The sequence below is a fragment of the Coregonus lavaretus genome (assembly GCF_964263955.1).
Source record: "Coregonus lavaretus genome assembly, chromosome: 28".
NCBI lineage: Eukaryota > Metazoa > Chordata > Actinopteri > Salmoniformes > Salmonidae > Coregonus > Coregonus lavaretus.
In genome coordinates this window covers 820,510-838,682 of record NC_140015.1, presented here as the reverse complement: position 1 = coordinate 838,682, position 18,173 = coordinate 820,510, and the positions used below count along the sequence as shown (strand labels likewise).

The window sequence follows — 18,173 nt, the reverse complement described above, 5'->3', positions numbered from 1 at the left end:
TCAAGGGTGACCGATTTTGCACTCATAACTGCATTCTCTATCAGAAAGCAGGCTGGCCCTCATTGGTGTCGCGTAGGTTGAAACATTGCATTATGTTAATTTATAAAGCATAAATTCACTACCCTAGTACTTTGTTTGCAAACCATAACGCAAAAATATGCTGATTTCAAATCTGATTGTCACCAAAAACTTAATTAATTCACTTTGTCCCCCTTGCCACCAAAATCATTACTCCTTCACTTAAGCCTTCTGCAAGCTTCAGTTCGGAACTCGGCTCGGCGAACCCAATGAGTGCGCTCGCATACTCCCTTAAAAGACCTTCGCTTGAAAGAAGAAAGCGGCAATAGTACTGTTTCTCCATCTTGAGACGCTGAAGCCAGTATACACTACCTCTCAATTGTCCGAATAAATCTACGATAACTCAAGAAATATGTAATTAATTTTGATGTTTTTGTAGAGGAGACTAAGATGTTTGGTGCAGTATTTCTCAAGTGGAAAAATGTGCGTGAAAAGTATTTGTCTCTCGTTAAATGAAGTAATTGAAAAATCCCTACTGTTGACCAATCACAGACGAAGGGGCGTAGTCTCGAGACAACATGTTGTGTGCACGAACAGCCGAAAAACCCTTGCCGAAGACCAAAATGAACAAAAACGTCACAAAATATGGTCATAATATATGCACAAACTGTTCTGAACTGTTTTGGATGGGAAGCATGCAGACGCCTTTAAGGCTTCCAAATTAATAACAGATTTCTTGAGTTATCTTAGATTATACAACGGGTGGTTCTAATCCTGAATGCTGATTGGTTAAAACTGCATTCCAGCCGGTGTCTATTCCACAAATTACCACAGGCTAAATCTATGACATTAAATGCCTATTTACTTTGTTCCATCTGACTGCACAATCCACTGTCTCATCAGCCCGGCCAGGCAATTTATAAATTTGATCTCCACTATAAAATGCATCTAGACATTATCTCACATTTCTTTCAGACAAACACTTAGTTTTCAACAGCGGAGATTTGTATAAACCTTGCTGTCTGTCTCTCCGACATTTGCAACATTGTTTCAATATTCAAATTCGATCTCCAGCTGTCCCATAGTAATGAACAGTGTCGGGAGTCGGGAAGAGACAGACAGGCAGGCAGCGTTTCTCAGCCAGTCGGTGTCAGTAAACATCGGCAAAAAAGCTTAATGAAATTGTTGCCAGCAGCAGTTACAGTCACCAACGCTCTGGATAACATGAAAATAGCCTAACTATGGCAAGTAAAATGGTCAGAGTGAGGTGTACTCTCATTTATGTCTGGAAGTAGCTAGCAAGCTAGCTAACTAACTTTAGCTAGTTAGCTTGGGTGCTTGACTGCCGTTGTGAGGTCAGAACGCTCGGATCAACCCTACTCCTCGGCCAGAGCGTCCAGTATGCGCTCAGAGAGCGAAACGCTCTGAATTTAAGAGCGGACAATCTGACAATGCTCTGAATTCACGAACGCCTAGAGCGCACTTTGGCACTCCAGATTGAATTTACGAACACACCCTATATCTTGTGGAAGGATGAAATGGTATGAATAAATTCATCAAAATAACATTTTTAATGAAAATATGTAAATCATTATTTGAATATGTTGGTAACCCATTGTATAAAAGTGATAATGTCCTCGAAGCCGGTGTTTGGAGGATACGGTGCCAATATATCCTCCAAACACCGGCTTCGAGGGCATTATCACTTAATTAATTCAGACTATTTTGAGGAAGTGTATACTGGCTACGGCGTCTGGACAAACAGTACTATTGGTGTTTTTTTCTCGTTTTTCAAGCAAAGATCTTTTAAGGCAGTATTTTGTATTTGTATTTATTATGGATCCCCATTAGCTGCAGCCAAGGCAGCAGCTACTTTTCCTGGGGTCCAGCTAAAATTAAGGCAGTAATATACATTATAATACCATTTTTAAACATTAAAATACATTTTACAACAGATTTCAGGATACATTAAGTGTGTGCCCTCCGGCCACTATTCTACTACAACACACAATCCAGGTGTACGTGTGTGTATAGTGTGTATGTTATGTGTGTTTGTATGCGTGTGTTTGTACCTGTGTGTGTGACTCTTCACAGTCCTCGCTGTTCCATAAGGTGTATTTTTATCGATTTTAAAAATCTGATTTTACTGCTTGCGTGAGTTACTTGATGTGGAAAAGAGTTCCATGTAGCCATGGCTCTATATAGTACTGTGCACCTCCCCTAGTCTGTTCTTGACTTGCGGACTGTGAAGAGACATCTGGTGGCATGTCTTGTGGGATATGTGTGGGTGTCCGAGCTGTATGTTAGTAATTAAAAAAGACAGCTCGGTGCATTCAACATGTCACTACTTCTTACAAAAACAAGTAGTGATGAAGTCAATCTCTCCTCTACTTTGAGCCATGAGAGATTGACATGCATATTATGAATGTTAGCTCTACGTGTACATTTAAGAGCCAGCCGTGCTGCCCTGTTCTGGGCCAGTTGTAATTTTTCCAAGTCCCTCTTTGTGGCACCTGACCACACAACTGGGCAGTAGTCCAGGTGCAACAAAACTAGGGCCTGTAGGAACCTGCCTTGCTGATATTGGTGAAGGCAGAGCAGCGCTTTATTTACGGACAGACCTCTCCCCATCTTAGCTACTGTTGCATCAATATGTATGCGAGCACACTCGTTCGGTTCCGAACTCGGCTAGGCGCCAGCCAAACCGAAGCGAGGTATGCTCTGCCTGGCCTCCTGTCTCCTTCAAACAGACTACCTGTGCCTTGCATCATTTGACCTCATTACTTTCTTAAAGAGACAATGCACACTTTTAATGCAAACGTGGTTGATCAGTACAATAAAACAAAATGTTCTCCTAGCAGTTGCCAATAGAAATATGTTCCAAATAGAAGGGATTGTTTGTCATCTGTAGCCCCATGAAATCAGCTAAAACAAGCTCAATAACTCAACGCATGCACACACTCCTATTGAATAATATGCATTCACCTGCATTGTGAATAGGCTATACATCTTGATTTACCCAGTTTATCAATAGAGATTTACCATTTCAAATACATTATTACCTTTACGTTGTCATGTAGTTAAATTGGTAAAAGGAAAGTCAAATTGTTTGTATTATTGATTAATTAATGCATACATGGCTGTCTCAGAAAATATACATCAAAATCCAGAAAATCACATTGTATGATTTTTAAGTAATTAATTTGCATTTTATTGCATGACATAAGTATTTGATACATCAGAAAAGCAGAACTTAATATTTGGTACAGAAACCTTTGTTTGCAATTACAGAGATCATACGTTTCCTGTAGGTCTTGACCAGGTTTGCACACACTGCAGCAGGGATTTTGGCCCACTCCTCCATACAGACCTTCTCCAGATCCTTCAGGCTTCGGGGCTGTTGCTGGGCAATACGGACTTTCAGCTCCCTCCAAAGATTTTCTATTGGGTTCAGGTCTGGAGACTGGCTAGGCCACTCCAGGACCTTGAGATGCTTCTTACGGAGCCACTCCTTAGTTGCCCTGGCTGTGTGTTTCGGGTCGTTGTCATGCTGGAAGACGCAGACACGACCCATCTTCAATGCTCTTACTGAGGGAAGGAGGTTGTTGGCCAAGATCTCGCGATACATGGCCGCATCCATCCTCCCCTCAATACGGTGCAGTCGTCCTGTCCCCTTTGCAGAAAAGCATCCCCAAAGAATGATGTTTCCACCTCCATGCTTCATGGTTGGGATGGTGTTCTTGGGGTTGTACTCATCCTTCTTCTTCCTCCAAACACGGCGAGTGGAGTTTAGACCAAAAAGCTCTATTATTGTCTCATCAGACCACATGACCTTCTCCCATTCCTCCTCTGGATCATCCAGATGGTCATTGGCAAATTTCAGATGGGCCTGGACATGCGCTGGCTTGAGCAGGGGAACCTTGCGTGCGCTGCAGGATTTTAATCCATGACGGCGTAGTGTGTTACTAATGGTTTTCTTTGAGACTGTGGTCCCAGCTCTCTTCAGGTCATTGACCAGGTCCTGCCGTGTAGTTCTGGGCTGATCCCTCACCTTCCTCATGATCATTGATGCCCCACGAGGTGAGATCTTGCATGGAGCCCCAGACTGAGGGTGATTGACCGTCATCTTGAACTTCTTCAATTTTCGAATAATTGCGCCAACAGTTGTTGCCTTCTCACCAAGCTGCTTGCCTATTGTCCTGTAGCCCATCCCAGCCTTGTGCAGGTCTACAATTTTATCCCTGATGTCCTTACACAGCTCTCTGGTCTTGGCCATTGTGGAGAGGTTGTAGTCTGTTTGATTGAGTGTGTGGACAGGTGTCTTTTATACAGGTAACGAGTTCAAACAGGTGCAGTTAATACAGGTAATGAGTGGAGAACAGTAGGGCTTCTTAAAGAAAAACTAACAGGTCTGTGAGAGCCGGAATTCTTACTGGTTGGTAGGTGATCAAATACTTATGTCATGCAATAAAATGCAAATTAATTACTTAAAAATCATACAATGTGATTTTCGGGATTTTTGTTTTAGATTCCGTCTCTCACAGTTGAAGTGTACCTATGATAAAAATTGCAGACCTCTACATGCTTTGTAAGTAGGAAAACCTGCAGTGTATCAAACACTTGTTCTCCCTACTCTATCAAGTGCCATTCTGTGACTTTGGCTAATACAGCTTTTTTTGTTGTGGTATCGTTTTGGGATAGAGCATTGTGATGGTATCGAGTATCGGGATACTAAACCTGATATCGGTATTGAAGTCAAAATTCTGGTATTGTGACAGCACCACAAATGTTTGTAATAGTGTTGACGATTTCATTTTAAATCAGCCATAAATCCCTTTGTAACAGGGGGAATGGAAGCTTGTTTTGTGCAATTGAGGTGCAATTGAATGCAAGCTTCACAAAAAATGAAACTTGTTAAATCATTTCTAGGCTGTGTATCTATGGGTAACAGGATTCACGTGTTATGCTCAACCCACTCAGTTTTTCACCACAAAATGGCCAAAAAGAGTAGAACCAGCTCTTACATTTTTTAAAATATTTTGTCATTTGGCAGACACACTTATTCAAAGCAACTTACAGTAGCAGGTGCATACATTTTCATACTGGTCCCCAGTGGGAATCAAACCCACAACCCTAGCATTGCAAGCACCATGCTCTACCAACTGAGCTACATGGGACTATTCAATTTTCAATGTCGGTGACTGTTATCAGCATCTGACAACCCTTTCAAGCTGCACACTCCCCTCCCCATCCCCGATGGGTCTCTAGGGGTACCATAAACCGAACTCTCAAACTTTCTCTGACCTGTGTGACCTGGGCCCTGATTGGTTGCTAAGGGGCACGTTGTTAGGGGGCTGACCTCTCAAACTGACTGTGCAAGCCATTCTGTTGTATCGATTGCATATATTCGTTGCTACTATTTTCCTGTATTACAGATAACCACAGCCTTCTCACATTCATTCCCTGTCTGTTGCGTGTGTATGGCAATAAAGTATCCTTGTGTGTAAAGCCGCGTTCACGTGCTAGTCGGAACTAGGAAACTCTGACATTTCCCAACTTGCTAACTTGTTGTAGAAAGATTATCCTGAGTTTCCCACTTGGGAAGTATCAGAATCAACCAACAGGAAGCTCTACGCAAATAACTTACGTTTATTTTAACTCTGAGGTTCCTAGTTCCAACTAGCACATATACGCGGCATAACTCTCTTACCGGGGGAGGTGCTAGCGGGTCATTGATCAGCCCAAATGGAGTCTCTCTTTCAATTATTTAAGAAGGAATAGTTTAACCATATTAAAATGAAAGTTCAGTTCAATGAGGGACAGGTTGTTGTTGTTTTTTACCTTAAAACGAATCGCATGAAATAAATTATAATCTTCAGAAATGACTGTGAAAACAACAAAATAATTAGGCCTTTACAATGATGGCATAAACTTGGAGAAATTGCGGAGTTAAGTGGGTTAAAATCTTCGTAGAAGTCATAGGGAATTTTTTAAGTCAGATTTATTGAATTTTCCATTTATTGAATTTTCCATGTGATCTATATTAAAAGGGCAATTCGTTTAATATAACATGCTTTTAAAATTCAATATTGGTTCACAATTTCTACTTAAAATAGCAAAGGCTCGCAAAAAGGGCTCATTTCGACATTTACATTTTTACAAATTAGATTAGAAAATGAAAGCAGCTTCCGAAAATGAACACTCGGATTGTAGTGATATTATGTCTGATATCGCAAATTATGTATAGAGCAAGGCATGTTGATTTTAAATTGGGTGCGTATCCAGTGTGTCAAAGTGGGCAACTCAGTGGTTACACCAAAAACATCAGTCAGCTTTCTTGGGTGTGAATTGGATAGGGATCTGACCGGTGAGACTATGGCCATTATGGGTTTAACAAAGATAAACCAAAAACGTACATTTCTAGACCTCAAAATGGCTTGACTTTGACACCCTAAAGACTCGGGCAAGTGCGGTAGTCCAGTGTCACTTTGATTATGCTTGCACATCATGGTTCACCAGCAGCCCCAAACATAAGCTACAGACCAGCCAAAACAAGCTTGTAAGAAATGCACTTAAACTCCCCCCTCGTACTCATCTGGAGGTCTAACATTTTAAGCAGCAAAGCTGGCTAACGGTGGAGAAAATAGTAGTATTAATTAAACTTGGTCGAGTCCACATAATTATCACAGACTCAGCCACCAGGTACCTATCAAATAATTTTGCATTTGTTAGAGATGTCCACCAGCATAATTCCAGAGCCAGAGACTCCAATATTCAGTGTTTTAAATATAAGAGTCTATCTGGTAAGAACATATTTTTATATACCGGCGCTGTTCAGTGGAACAAACTACCACAGTAAAGCCATTCCGACCATAACCTTTGTTTTAAAGAATGTCAAAAGCTGGCTAATGAGTGAACAGTAGAACCATTTTTAATTTCTGTATCTCTGTAATGTATCTGTATCTATGTCTCTGTATCTATGTAACTGTATATGTATTGATATACCAACAAATATTACCATAATGGAAATAAATCCGACTTTATTGTGCAATCCCGGTCACATTTTTAAAAAATCTATGTACTGTGTGCCTTCAGGAAATATTCACACCCCTTGACTTTTTCTACATTTTGTTGTGTTACAGCCTGAATTAAAATGAAATGTGTCCCTGATCTACACACAATACCCCATAATGTGGAATTGTATTTTTAGAAATGTTTACAAATTAATAAAAAATGAAAAGCTGAAATGTCTTGAGTCAGCAAGTATTCAACTCTTTTGTTGTGGCAGGCCTAAATAAGTTCATGATTAAAAATGTGTTTAACAAGTCACATAATAAGTTGCATGGACTCACCCTGTGTGAAATAATAGTGTTTAACATGAATTTTAAATGACTACACCATTTCTGTACCCCACACATACAATTATCTGTAGGGTCCCTCAGTCGAGCAGTGAATTTCAAGCACAGATTCAACCACAAAAACCAGGGAGGTTTTCCAATGGTTTGCAAAGAAGGGCACCTCTATTGGTGGATTAAAAAAAATAGCATACATTGACTATCCCTTTGAGCATGGTGCAGTTATTAATTCCACTTTGGATGGTGTATGAATACACCCAGTCACAACAAAGATCCAGGCGCCCTTCCTAACTCAGTTGCCAGAGAGGAAGGAACCCGCTCAGGGATTTCACCATGAGGCCAATCGTGATTTTTAAAGAGTTTAATGGCTGTGATAGGAGATAACTGAGGATTGATCAACAACATTGTAGTTACTCCACAATACTAACAAATGACAGAGTGAAAAGAAGGAAGCTTGTACAGAATACAAATATTCTAAAACATGCATCCTGTTTGCAATAAGGCACTAAAGTAATACTACTAAAAAATTCATATACGAAATTAACTTTTTGTCCTGAATACAAAGCGTTATGTTTGGGGCAAATCCAACACATCACGGAGTACCACTCTTTATATTTTCAAGCATGGTGGTGGCTGCATCATGTTATGAGTATGCTTGTCATCGGCAAGGACTAGGGAGTTTTTTTTAAATAAAAATAAATGGAATAGAGTTAAGCACAGGCAAAATCCTAGAGGAATACTTGGTTCAGTCTGCTTTCCAACAGAGACTGGGAAAGAAATTCACCTTTCAGCAGGACAATTAACTAAAAACAAGGCCAAATATATGCTGGAGTTGCTTTCCAAGATGACATTGAATGTCCCTGAGTGTCAGAGTTACAGTTAAATCTGCTTGAAGATATATGGCAAGACTTGAAATTGGCTGTCTAGCAATGATCAACAACTGATGACAGAACTTGAATCATTTTAAAAAGAATAATGGGCAAATATTGTACAATCCAGGTGTGCAAAACTCTTAGAGACTTACCCAGAAAGACTCATAGCTGTAATCGTTGCCAAAGGTCATTCTAACATGTATTGACTCATAGGGTTGAATAATCAAGATTTATGTTTTATTTTCCTTAATTTTAAAATAATGTTAGAATTCTTCTTCTTTGACATTACAGAGTATTTTATATAGATCGTTGACAACTAATGACAATTAAATCCATTTTAATCCCACTTTGTAACACAACAAAATGTGGAAAATGTCAAGGGGTGTGAATACTAAGGCACTGTGTATGCATTTTTTCTTAATTTACAAATAAAATCAATCAATCCTTCTCTTGACACACTTGTTGAATTATGCAAGAAAATGTGACAACAGTAACGAATAATCAATGAGGCAGTCTAACAGCACATTTTATGATTAGAGGTAGACCTAGACAAATAATGTTTTTGGTGGTTGCAGCCCTTTTACACACAGTGAATATGCAAATGAAGAACATAATGGTCTTTATTGTATCACAAAATATTTTTAAATACCTAATATACTGAGAAAATGTACCCTGAGTGTACAAAACATTAGGAACACCTGCTCTTTCCATGACATAGACTGACCAGGTGAAAGCTATGATCCCTTATTGATGTCACTTGTTAAATCCACTTCAAATCAGTGTAGATGAAGGGGAGGAGGCAGGTTAAAGAAGGATTTTTAGGCCTTGAGACATAGATTGTGTATGTGTGCCATTCAGAGGGTGAATGGGCAAGACAAAATATTGAAGTGCCTTTGAACAGGGTATGGTAGTAGGTGCCAGGTGCACCGGTTTGTGTCAAGAACTGCAACGCTGCTGGGTTTTTCACGCTCAAGCAGTTTCCTATGTGTATCAAGAATTGTCCACCACCCAAAATACATCCAGCCAACTTGACACAACTGTGGGAAGCGTTGAAGTCAATATGGGCCAGCATCCCTGTGGAACACTTTCAAAACCTTGTGGAGTCCATGACCCGACGAATTGAGGCTGTTCTGAGGGCAAAGGGGAGTGCAACTCAATATTAGGAAGGTGTTTTGTATATATAAGTGCATTATCAGTAAAAAATGACATTTTACAATAAATGGAATACTTGAATTCCCACCAAAACACCTGAACTCCCTTCATTATTTGTCTGTGCCAGTACCTTTTATTTAAACAATTTTTAAATTATATCTTTATTTAAGCAGGGAGTCACCATTGAGACCAGGGTCTCTTTCACAATTTCATAAGACAAAATCAAATACAAATATACAACAAGTAAAATACAACGCATGAGTGGCTTCGGTACAAGTCTCTGAATGTCCTTGAGTGGCCCAGCCAGAGCCCGGACTTTAACCCGATCAAACATCTCTGGAGAGACCTGAAAATAGCTGTGCAGCGACGCTCCCATCCAACATGACAGAGCTTGAGAGAATCTGCAGAGAAGAATGGGAGAAACTCCCCAAATACAGGTGTGCCAAGCTTGTAGCGTCATACTCAAGGAGACTCGAGGCTGTAATCGCTGCCAAAGGTGCTTCAACAAAGTACTGAGTAAAGGGTCTGAATACTTATGTAAATTTGAATAAGGCTGAAACGTAACAAAATGTGGAAATAGTCAAGGGGTCCGAATACTTTCCTAATGCACTGTATTTAACCCTTTATTTTTGCACAATCTCCATATCCTGTATACCTGTACTTCCATTAATTTTTTCAACTGGTACCGGGGGACATTCAGACGAGTCTTGCTAGGCCTGACGGCGTCCTAGAGAAAAACAACCGACATGTAGTGTTCATGAGAGTCTCACCTTTGCACTGAGGGGGTCATATTAGTGTAGCCCAAACTGTTCGGACGCTACAGACAGAAGTTGGCAGATCGGCTGTACCGACTTCAGACGAGTCCCAAAACGGAGAACACCATCGTGCTCGTGAGGGTCTCATCTTTCCATAGAGGGTTTATAGGCCAAACCGTTCGTACGCTACAGACGATTTTGTGAGAAGACAGATTTTTGGGAAATCTCATGGTAGGACAAACACTGCTCTAGCTCTGTCACCTTTCACCGCAGATGCGGAAATGCGACATAGGCGGATGCGGTGGATTGAGACACATCCAATGCAAAAATATAATAGATATCTCTAGCTTAAACTGACGGATTTGTATGGGGATTTAAAAAAAATGCTAATTAGATTTTCGTGGGGGCACAGAATTGTGTGAGGGGTAGGAATGGGCGGATTTCTCCATGCCCTTCTCCTGCAGTTATATTGGGCAGTTCAATGGTGAGAAATGCCTCAGTCCCTGGGGCAAAAACTTTGTGCTATCCAGGAGCACGAGGACAGATCAATAAGCTGCTCCCAAACATTCTAAACCAGCATCAGGAAATTGAGTCTATCATAGTTCATGTGGGATTCAATGACAATATGAAGGGCATTGCAGAACAGCTGCAAATTGATTTTAAATAACTGATTGGTTCACTACTTGACACCAACAAACACCCCATAATATCTGTCCCTCTGCCCTCCCTAAATCGTGTCATTGAACGTTTCAGCAGACTTTTAGCCCTCCATAACTGGCTACGAGACTATTGCAGCTCTGTGGGTGTAACATTTAATGACAATTTTGATACCTTCTGGAAACAAAGCTCGTTTTATAAGGAGGATGGGATCCACCTAAATCATTTGGGTTCCTGGATCCTTTCACAGCATTATAAGGCTGTGTTGAGACAATGACTTATCAATGACCCAAGCTCAGCTCAGTTAATCCCTACCATTGTGTCGCTGAGTTGTCATAATGCTTCAGCAAATGTACATTATCCCAAGGGTGTTAGAATATATAATCTTCCCAGTAAAGCAATGAAAACATTCAAGCTCCAAGAAAAGTGCTAAAGGTTCTTAATATCAATAATTTGCTAGTAACAGATGACATTCGTATTCTGACAATCTCTGAAACTCACTTAGAGATTGTTATGAATGTCCTGACAGTGGATCGAAGGACCCTCTCTCTCTCCCACGGGGGGGGGGGGGGGGGGGGGGGGGGGAGTTGGCCAGTTTTATAACTTAACAACTGGTCACAAATACCGTGCAGACTTTCTCTTCCTTGCCATGAAGTATTGGGAGAAAGGACGCCTTTGTTAACACAGAGATTCTTCCTGCCAAAACTCCAACATCCAAAAGTGGATAATGAAACAATATTTCTACACAAATAATGTGGGAAATGGTTGGTGGGGACTTAAAGAACAATCATGTCGAATTCGTTACTATGTTGTGATGTCATTAAAGACGGTGGAAAAACACAACTGTATCTCTGGGGGTGTACACTTCCCAGTTATGAGGGTTATATCTAATTGTTGTATCAAACGAATGATTAAGTATAATAATACTTTTGTGAAGATAACAATGTGATTTTAGCATTCTAGATGAGATTATTGTTTTCCATATTGACTTGTTCTCAGTCAGTGGCCACGCCCAGATGAGCACAAACATGATGAAATGCCCCCTTTTCTACTCAAGTATAAAACCCTTCCTGAAGAAAGTCACCTCAGACCAAGCAGACTGCATTTCTTATCCGAATGAGCGGTGGTTAGGGTGCTAAGTATTATGATTACTGTGAGCGTAGTTTCCAAAATGTAATAACGATAGTTTGAATCTCTGTCTCTCCCTTCCACTCTGACCCCACCTTCTCCTAACCACGCAGTCATGCTATTGTTAGTCCAGTCCACTAGGGACCTGTTTTCATTGTATTACGTTAGTAATCAATAACCTATACCGTGTGTGTGTTTGTATTCTGTGTTATTATTTAGTTAGTTAGTAAATAAATAATTAAGCCAATTTATGTATTGCTGATTCATCAATAAGGTTAGGGTTCTTGCAGGTTCAAGGATTATGTCTACCCACACTCACAGACTGGAATAATACCGTTCAGCTACAGGCAATATTTACTCCCTTCGAGAGCATGCCAATCAGGGCCTGGAGAGACTGCATGGCTAGAGTGTGCACAGGGTTGAGACACATGGCTATTGTCCGATTGGCTGAAGCCAAGGGGTGGAGGAGATATTAATCTCTCATGTGAGGGGGAGAAGGGGTGAGGATGGGTGAGAGTCAGACAGCGAGGCTCCAGAAAGCAAATAAACAAATGCTCACACAAACAGTGATACCGTGCCCTGTTGCGCCCTCAGCAGGGGGATTCTGTAACACAGAGTTCGATATTTACTTTATTTAGTGTCGTTTTAACTCCCAAATGATCAACACCATGACCAGAGTAGTTACAGTGGGGAGAACAAGTATTTGATACACTGCCGATTTTGCAGGTTTTCCTACTTACAAAGCAGGTAGAGGTCTGTAAGTTTTATCATAGGTACACTTCAACTGTGAGAGACGGAATCCAGAAAATCACATTGTATGATTTTTAAGTAATTAATTTAGCATTTTATTGCATGACATAAGTATTTGATCACCTACCAACCAGTAAGAATTCCAGCTCTCACAGACCTGTTAGTTTTTCTTTAAGAAGCCCTCCTGTTCTCCACTCATTACCTGTATTAACTGCACCTGTTTGAACTCGTTACCTGTATAAAAGACACCTGTCCACACACTCAATCAAACAGACTCCAACCTCTCCACAATGGCCAAGACCAGAGAGCTGTGTAAGGACATCAGGGATACAATTGTAGACCTGCACAAGGCTGGGATGGGCTACAGGACAATAGGCAAGCAGCTTGGTGAGAAGGCAACAACTGTTGGCGCAATTATTAGAAAATGGAAGAAGTTCAAGATGACGGTCAATCACCCTCAGTCTGGGGCTCCATGCAAGATCTCACCTCGTGGGGCATCAATGATCATGAGGAAGGTGAGGGATCAGCCCAGAACTACACGGCAGGACCTGGTCAATGACCTGAAGAGAGCTGGGACCACAGTCTCAAAGAAAACCATTAGTAACACACTACGCCGTCATGGATTAAAATCCTGCAGCGCACGCAAGGTCCCCCTGCTCAAGCCAGTACATGTCCAGGCCCGTCTGAAGTTTGCCAATGACCATACAGGAAACGTATGATCTCTGTAATTGCAAACAAAGGTTTCTGTAACAAATATTAAGTTCTGCTTTTCTGATGTATCTAATACTTATGTCATGCAATAAAATGCAAATTAATTACTTAAAAATCATACAATGTGATTTTCTGGATTCCGTCTCTCACAGTTGAAGTGTACCTATGATAAAAATTACAGACCTCTACATGCTTTGTAAGTAGGAAAACCTGCAAAATCGGCAGTGTATCAAATACTTGTTCTCCCTACTGTATATCACAAAATGGGGGTGGGACCATATAAACCCCAAAATAGTGTTACATTTGACTCCATAGGAGTTTAATTAACTCTTGCGATTTTACTGTGTTTGATTTCAGGAATCCTCCAACCGGGATTTCGGGGAAAAGCAGGGAATTTATTTAAAGTTCCAGGGATTTTGCAACCCTAATCAAGACAAAGGACCCATGTTAGCACAGGTATAAACAGGGCTTTAAAATCAGTGTCACCCTTGGCCCAAGAGGGAATTTCCTCTTGGCCTAATGGTTTCTGGTGAATACAGGATTCAGGGTTCACATCCCACCTGTGACACTCAGGCAGCATTTAATTCCAAAAAGTGTCTCCCTTGCCACCAACCTTCATTCACACCCCTTTGAGACAACTGCATAGGTGTGGGAAGAAGTCCTATTTTCCACCATATTGGTACTACATGATCTAGTATCAGATCTGTGAAAGGGAGTAAACAAGGGCAGAAGAGGTGGCACAACCTTCTGTCATGAAATGCAGCCAGCGTCTCCATAGGGGAGGGAGAGGCTGTTATGCTTTTTAAAGGGTGTAATTCACCAGGAGGCCATTACATTCATTCAGCCTCAAGACCTTCTTGTTAAGACAATTGAGTTCAGGAAGACATTATTTGAAGTTGTATCCACTCTGGGACACTAGTATGGGAGAGGGGTGCACGAACAAGCTCATACTGAAAGTCTGATAACCAACATCCAAGCACAGCAGGTATAGGCCTATGTAGCCTAACTATTTTACAGACGATCTAGTCTCCAATATAGGCTATCTTTAAAGCCACAATCTGCCATTCCAATAACCAGACCCAGCCACTTTGTTTGGTAGGTTAAGATGGGGCTTGGGAAGTAATCACTAAAATTCATAGGCAGAGCTATGGATGCAAAGACTGACAGTCTATGAGATGGGAATTCTTATTTTTAAATAGCCTGAATTGATTAATATGTGAATATGTGACTTTTCCTAAATGTGTGTATTTTACACTCTAGCAGAACTTTGGGATAAATATAATAAAAGACAAACACATTCTGATGATTTTTACCTCAAAGCGTCAAAATGACTATATGCATATTTAACAGTAGAATAGCCAGTACCACCAGCACCAATAACCACCAGTCTAATAAATCAATTTAACATACACAATCACAAAGAAATCCATAAAAATGTAATTGAGGAAGGTCATAAAAACATGATACTATGACAATTTCAAAAGTTTTATTTTAGGCCTATCTGTGCTTAGTAGCTGAGGCTATATGGTTGCATCATGAAATCAACTTTAGCAGACATTACATGCTTATATTCCCCTGCTCTGCCCTCATCAACACATACAGTATATATTTTACAGTAAGAATATAATGGAATACAACAGAATAAAATATAAAGGATATTTTTCACAAATGGCTATAGCTGATTGTCACCAGTATTTTCAAAATGAGCCCATCCGCACAATTATTTTTATAATTTTGGCAAGACTAGGTTAATTTTAAATTTGAATCTACTCTTTCCGATAGGGTATAGCAATCAAAACTTCTGGCCTGCATGGACCTCTAGAGGATTATTTGAAAATGTGCTGTTTGGTAAACTCTGTTCCCTTCTTTGTCAATGCACAATGAGCTGGTCATCAGTCAATTTGACAATTGATATCAGACTATTGTCCATTTTTGTCTTTAGGCCACATCTATTATTTGTGTAAAATTAGTTTCAATATAGTTTAGGTGTAGTTTGGATGGTCCATTAGCTGGGCAGGCAACTGTTGTCTTACAGTCAGAAAATACACTATAGTCATTTTAGAATTTACAGTTTATGCGCTTCGGGATCAATCAATACATTTTCTGACTGATTACAATTTACATTTTATGTCCTGAGGTTTCTTATCACCTTTTTAAAATAATAAATGCATTCATTTTGCAACATATTTTTATTTATTATGGAATTTTACACAATTGAAAGATCAAATGGTCAGAATGAACATTATGGCCATTCTAGTAGTAATGGAATTTCGGTGCGCCGAGTGTTAATCACTTCTCTGTGCAAGCTTAACAAAAACATCTGAATAGCCAACATGTACAATACTATAATATGATAGCCTAGAGTACTTACAATGGTATAGTCTAAATAGGCTACTAACCTGTAATGGTACTGTATCCAGTGCGTCGATGCCCAAGCAGGAGGCAAAATGCGAACTCAGTGATATAACTTTTACTCGCTGGTAGAACTCCCCGACCCCAACAGTACGGACTCGGCAGGATAAGGTTTTTCAGCGCACACCTTTGAAATAGAACCATCATTTCAACAAACCAAAGTTATAGTAGACTTATCTTCAACTTATCTACCTGTAAGATTGTAGTTCAGCACAGCCAGTAGTGTTCCCTTTAAAGAAAATCACGAGTCCCACCCCCGTAAGGTAAACTAAGGTACATGTTTAACCCCAAATACGCTGGTTGTAGGTCTACAGTGGCACGACCAACATCTGTTGGTTTTTCAGTGTGCCTGGCCCCTGGTAAGTGTAGGCCCACATACAGTGCATTCGGAAAGTATTCAGACCCCTTGACTTTTTCCACATTTTGTTCCGTTACAGCCTTATTCTGAAATGTAATGTGATATTTAAAAATCTATCTACACCCAATACCCCATAATGACAAAGTGAAAACAGGTTTTTAGAAATGTCTGCAAATGTATTAAAAATAAAAAACAGAAATAGCTTATTTACATAAGTATTCAGCTCAGAGACAGGATTGTGTCGAGGCACAGATCTGGGGAAGGGTATCAAAAAATGTCTGCAGCATTTAAGGTCCCCAAGAACACAGTGGCCTCCATCATTCTTAAATGGAATTAGTTTCGAACCTCTTCCTAGAGCTGTCAGCCCGGCCAAACTGAGCAATTGGGGGAGAAGGGCCTTGGTCAGGGAGGTGACCAAGATCCCAGTGGTCACTTTGACAGAGCTCCAGAGTTCCTCTGTGTTGATGGGAGAATCTTCCAGAAGGACAACCATCTCTGCAGCACTCCACCAATGAGGCCTTTATGGTAGAGTGGCCAGACGGAAGGCACTCCTCAGTAAAAGCCCCGCTTGGAGTTTGCCAAAAGGCACCTAAAGGACTCTCAGACAATGAAACAAGATTCTCTGGTCTGATGAAACCAAGATTGAACTCTTTGGCCTGAATGCCAAGCGTCACGTCTGGAGGAAACCTGGCACCATCCATATGGTGAAGCATGGTGGCGGCAGCTTCAGGCTGTGGGGATGTTTTTCAGCGGCAGGGACTGGGAGACTAGTCAGAATCGAGGGAAAGATGAACAAAGCAAAGTACAGAGAGATCCTTGATAAAAACCTGCTCCAGAGCGCTCAGGACCTCAGACTGTGGTGTAGGTTCACCTTACAACAGGACAACGACCCTAAGCACACAGCCAAGACAACGCAGGAGTGGCTTCGGGACAAGTCTCTCAATGTCCTTGAGTGACCCAGCCAGAGCCCGGACTTGAACCCGATCGAAGATCTCTGGAGAGACCTGAAAATAGCTGTGCAGCGACGCTCCCCATCCAACCTGACAGGGCTTGAGAGGATCTGCAGAGAAGAATAGGAGAAACTCCCCAAATACAGGTGTGCCAAGCTTGTAGCGTCATACCCAAGAAGACTCAAGCCTGTAATCGCTGCCTGCCAAAGGTGCTTCAACAAAGTACTGAGTAAAGGGTCTGAATACTTATGTAAATGTGATATGTTTTTATTTAATTTTAAAACATTTGCAAAAATGACTAAAAACTTGTTTTTGCTTTGTCATTATGGGGTATTGTGTGCAGATTGATGAGGGAAATAAACAATGTAATCCATTTTAGAATAAGGCTGTAATGTAACAAAATGTGGAAAAAGTCGAGAGGTCTGAATACTTTCCGAATGCACTGTACATGAAGGCCTATTTAAAGTTACCCATTGAAGGTGCATGCCATAGGCCTACATCCTCAACTGCTGCTGGATTTTTATTTCTAACACTAACTTGGATGAATAAAAAACAAAAATACAATAACATTGCCTAATTTTGCCTGGTTTTGAATAACACTAAGGGTTGGATTCAGACTCTAGATTAAGATTAAAGGGCAATTTAGTCCCAAAAGAAGACAAAACAAAGGTTATTATAATACTAGTTTCATTATCATCATGGTTAAAATAATAATAGCTATAAAAATACTATTTAAGAAAGTAATCTTTTGTTTAAATTAACTACACTAGAATTCGGCCTTCACCTAGACCTGTAGGCCTACAGTTCCACCAAACTGTTGGGAAGTGCAGGGAGCAGAACTCAGGAGGTAAAATTATTAAATTGTACTTGGGTCCCATCCCCACCCCTTTGGAAGCTAAACAAACACATAACATCACGTCAACAAACAAAGAGTGGGTCATTTACCTGAAAGAGAAGCCAAAATTGGAGCAAGTAAAAAGGCAAAGTCTAGGGTCACGGTCACACTGGATTTAAAAGAATAACCCAGAACAATCCCCATTCCCTTCTCCAAGTAC

General features: G+C 40.6%; 1 protein-coding gene across 1 annotated transcript in view; it reads right to left on the bottom strand.

Moving 5' to 3' along the window:
• Positions 1-16,045, bottom strand: part of LOC311104336 (nucleoside diphosphate kinase-like) — a 45,740-nt gene extending 29,695 nt beyond the window's left edge. Inside the window, exon 1 of the mRNA XM_084146149.1 lies at positions 15,798-16,045. Coding sequence (XP_084002275.1) covers positions 15,798-15,957 — 160 coding nt within the window. The 5' untranslated portion in view covers positions 15,958-16,045. The remainder of the gene's footprint in view (positions 1-15,797) is intronic.
• Positions 16,046-18,173: the final 2,128 nt, after the last annotated feature.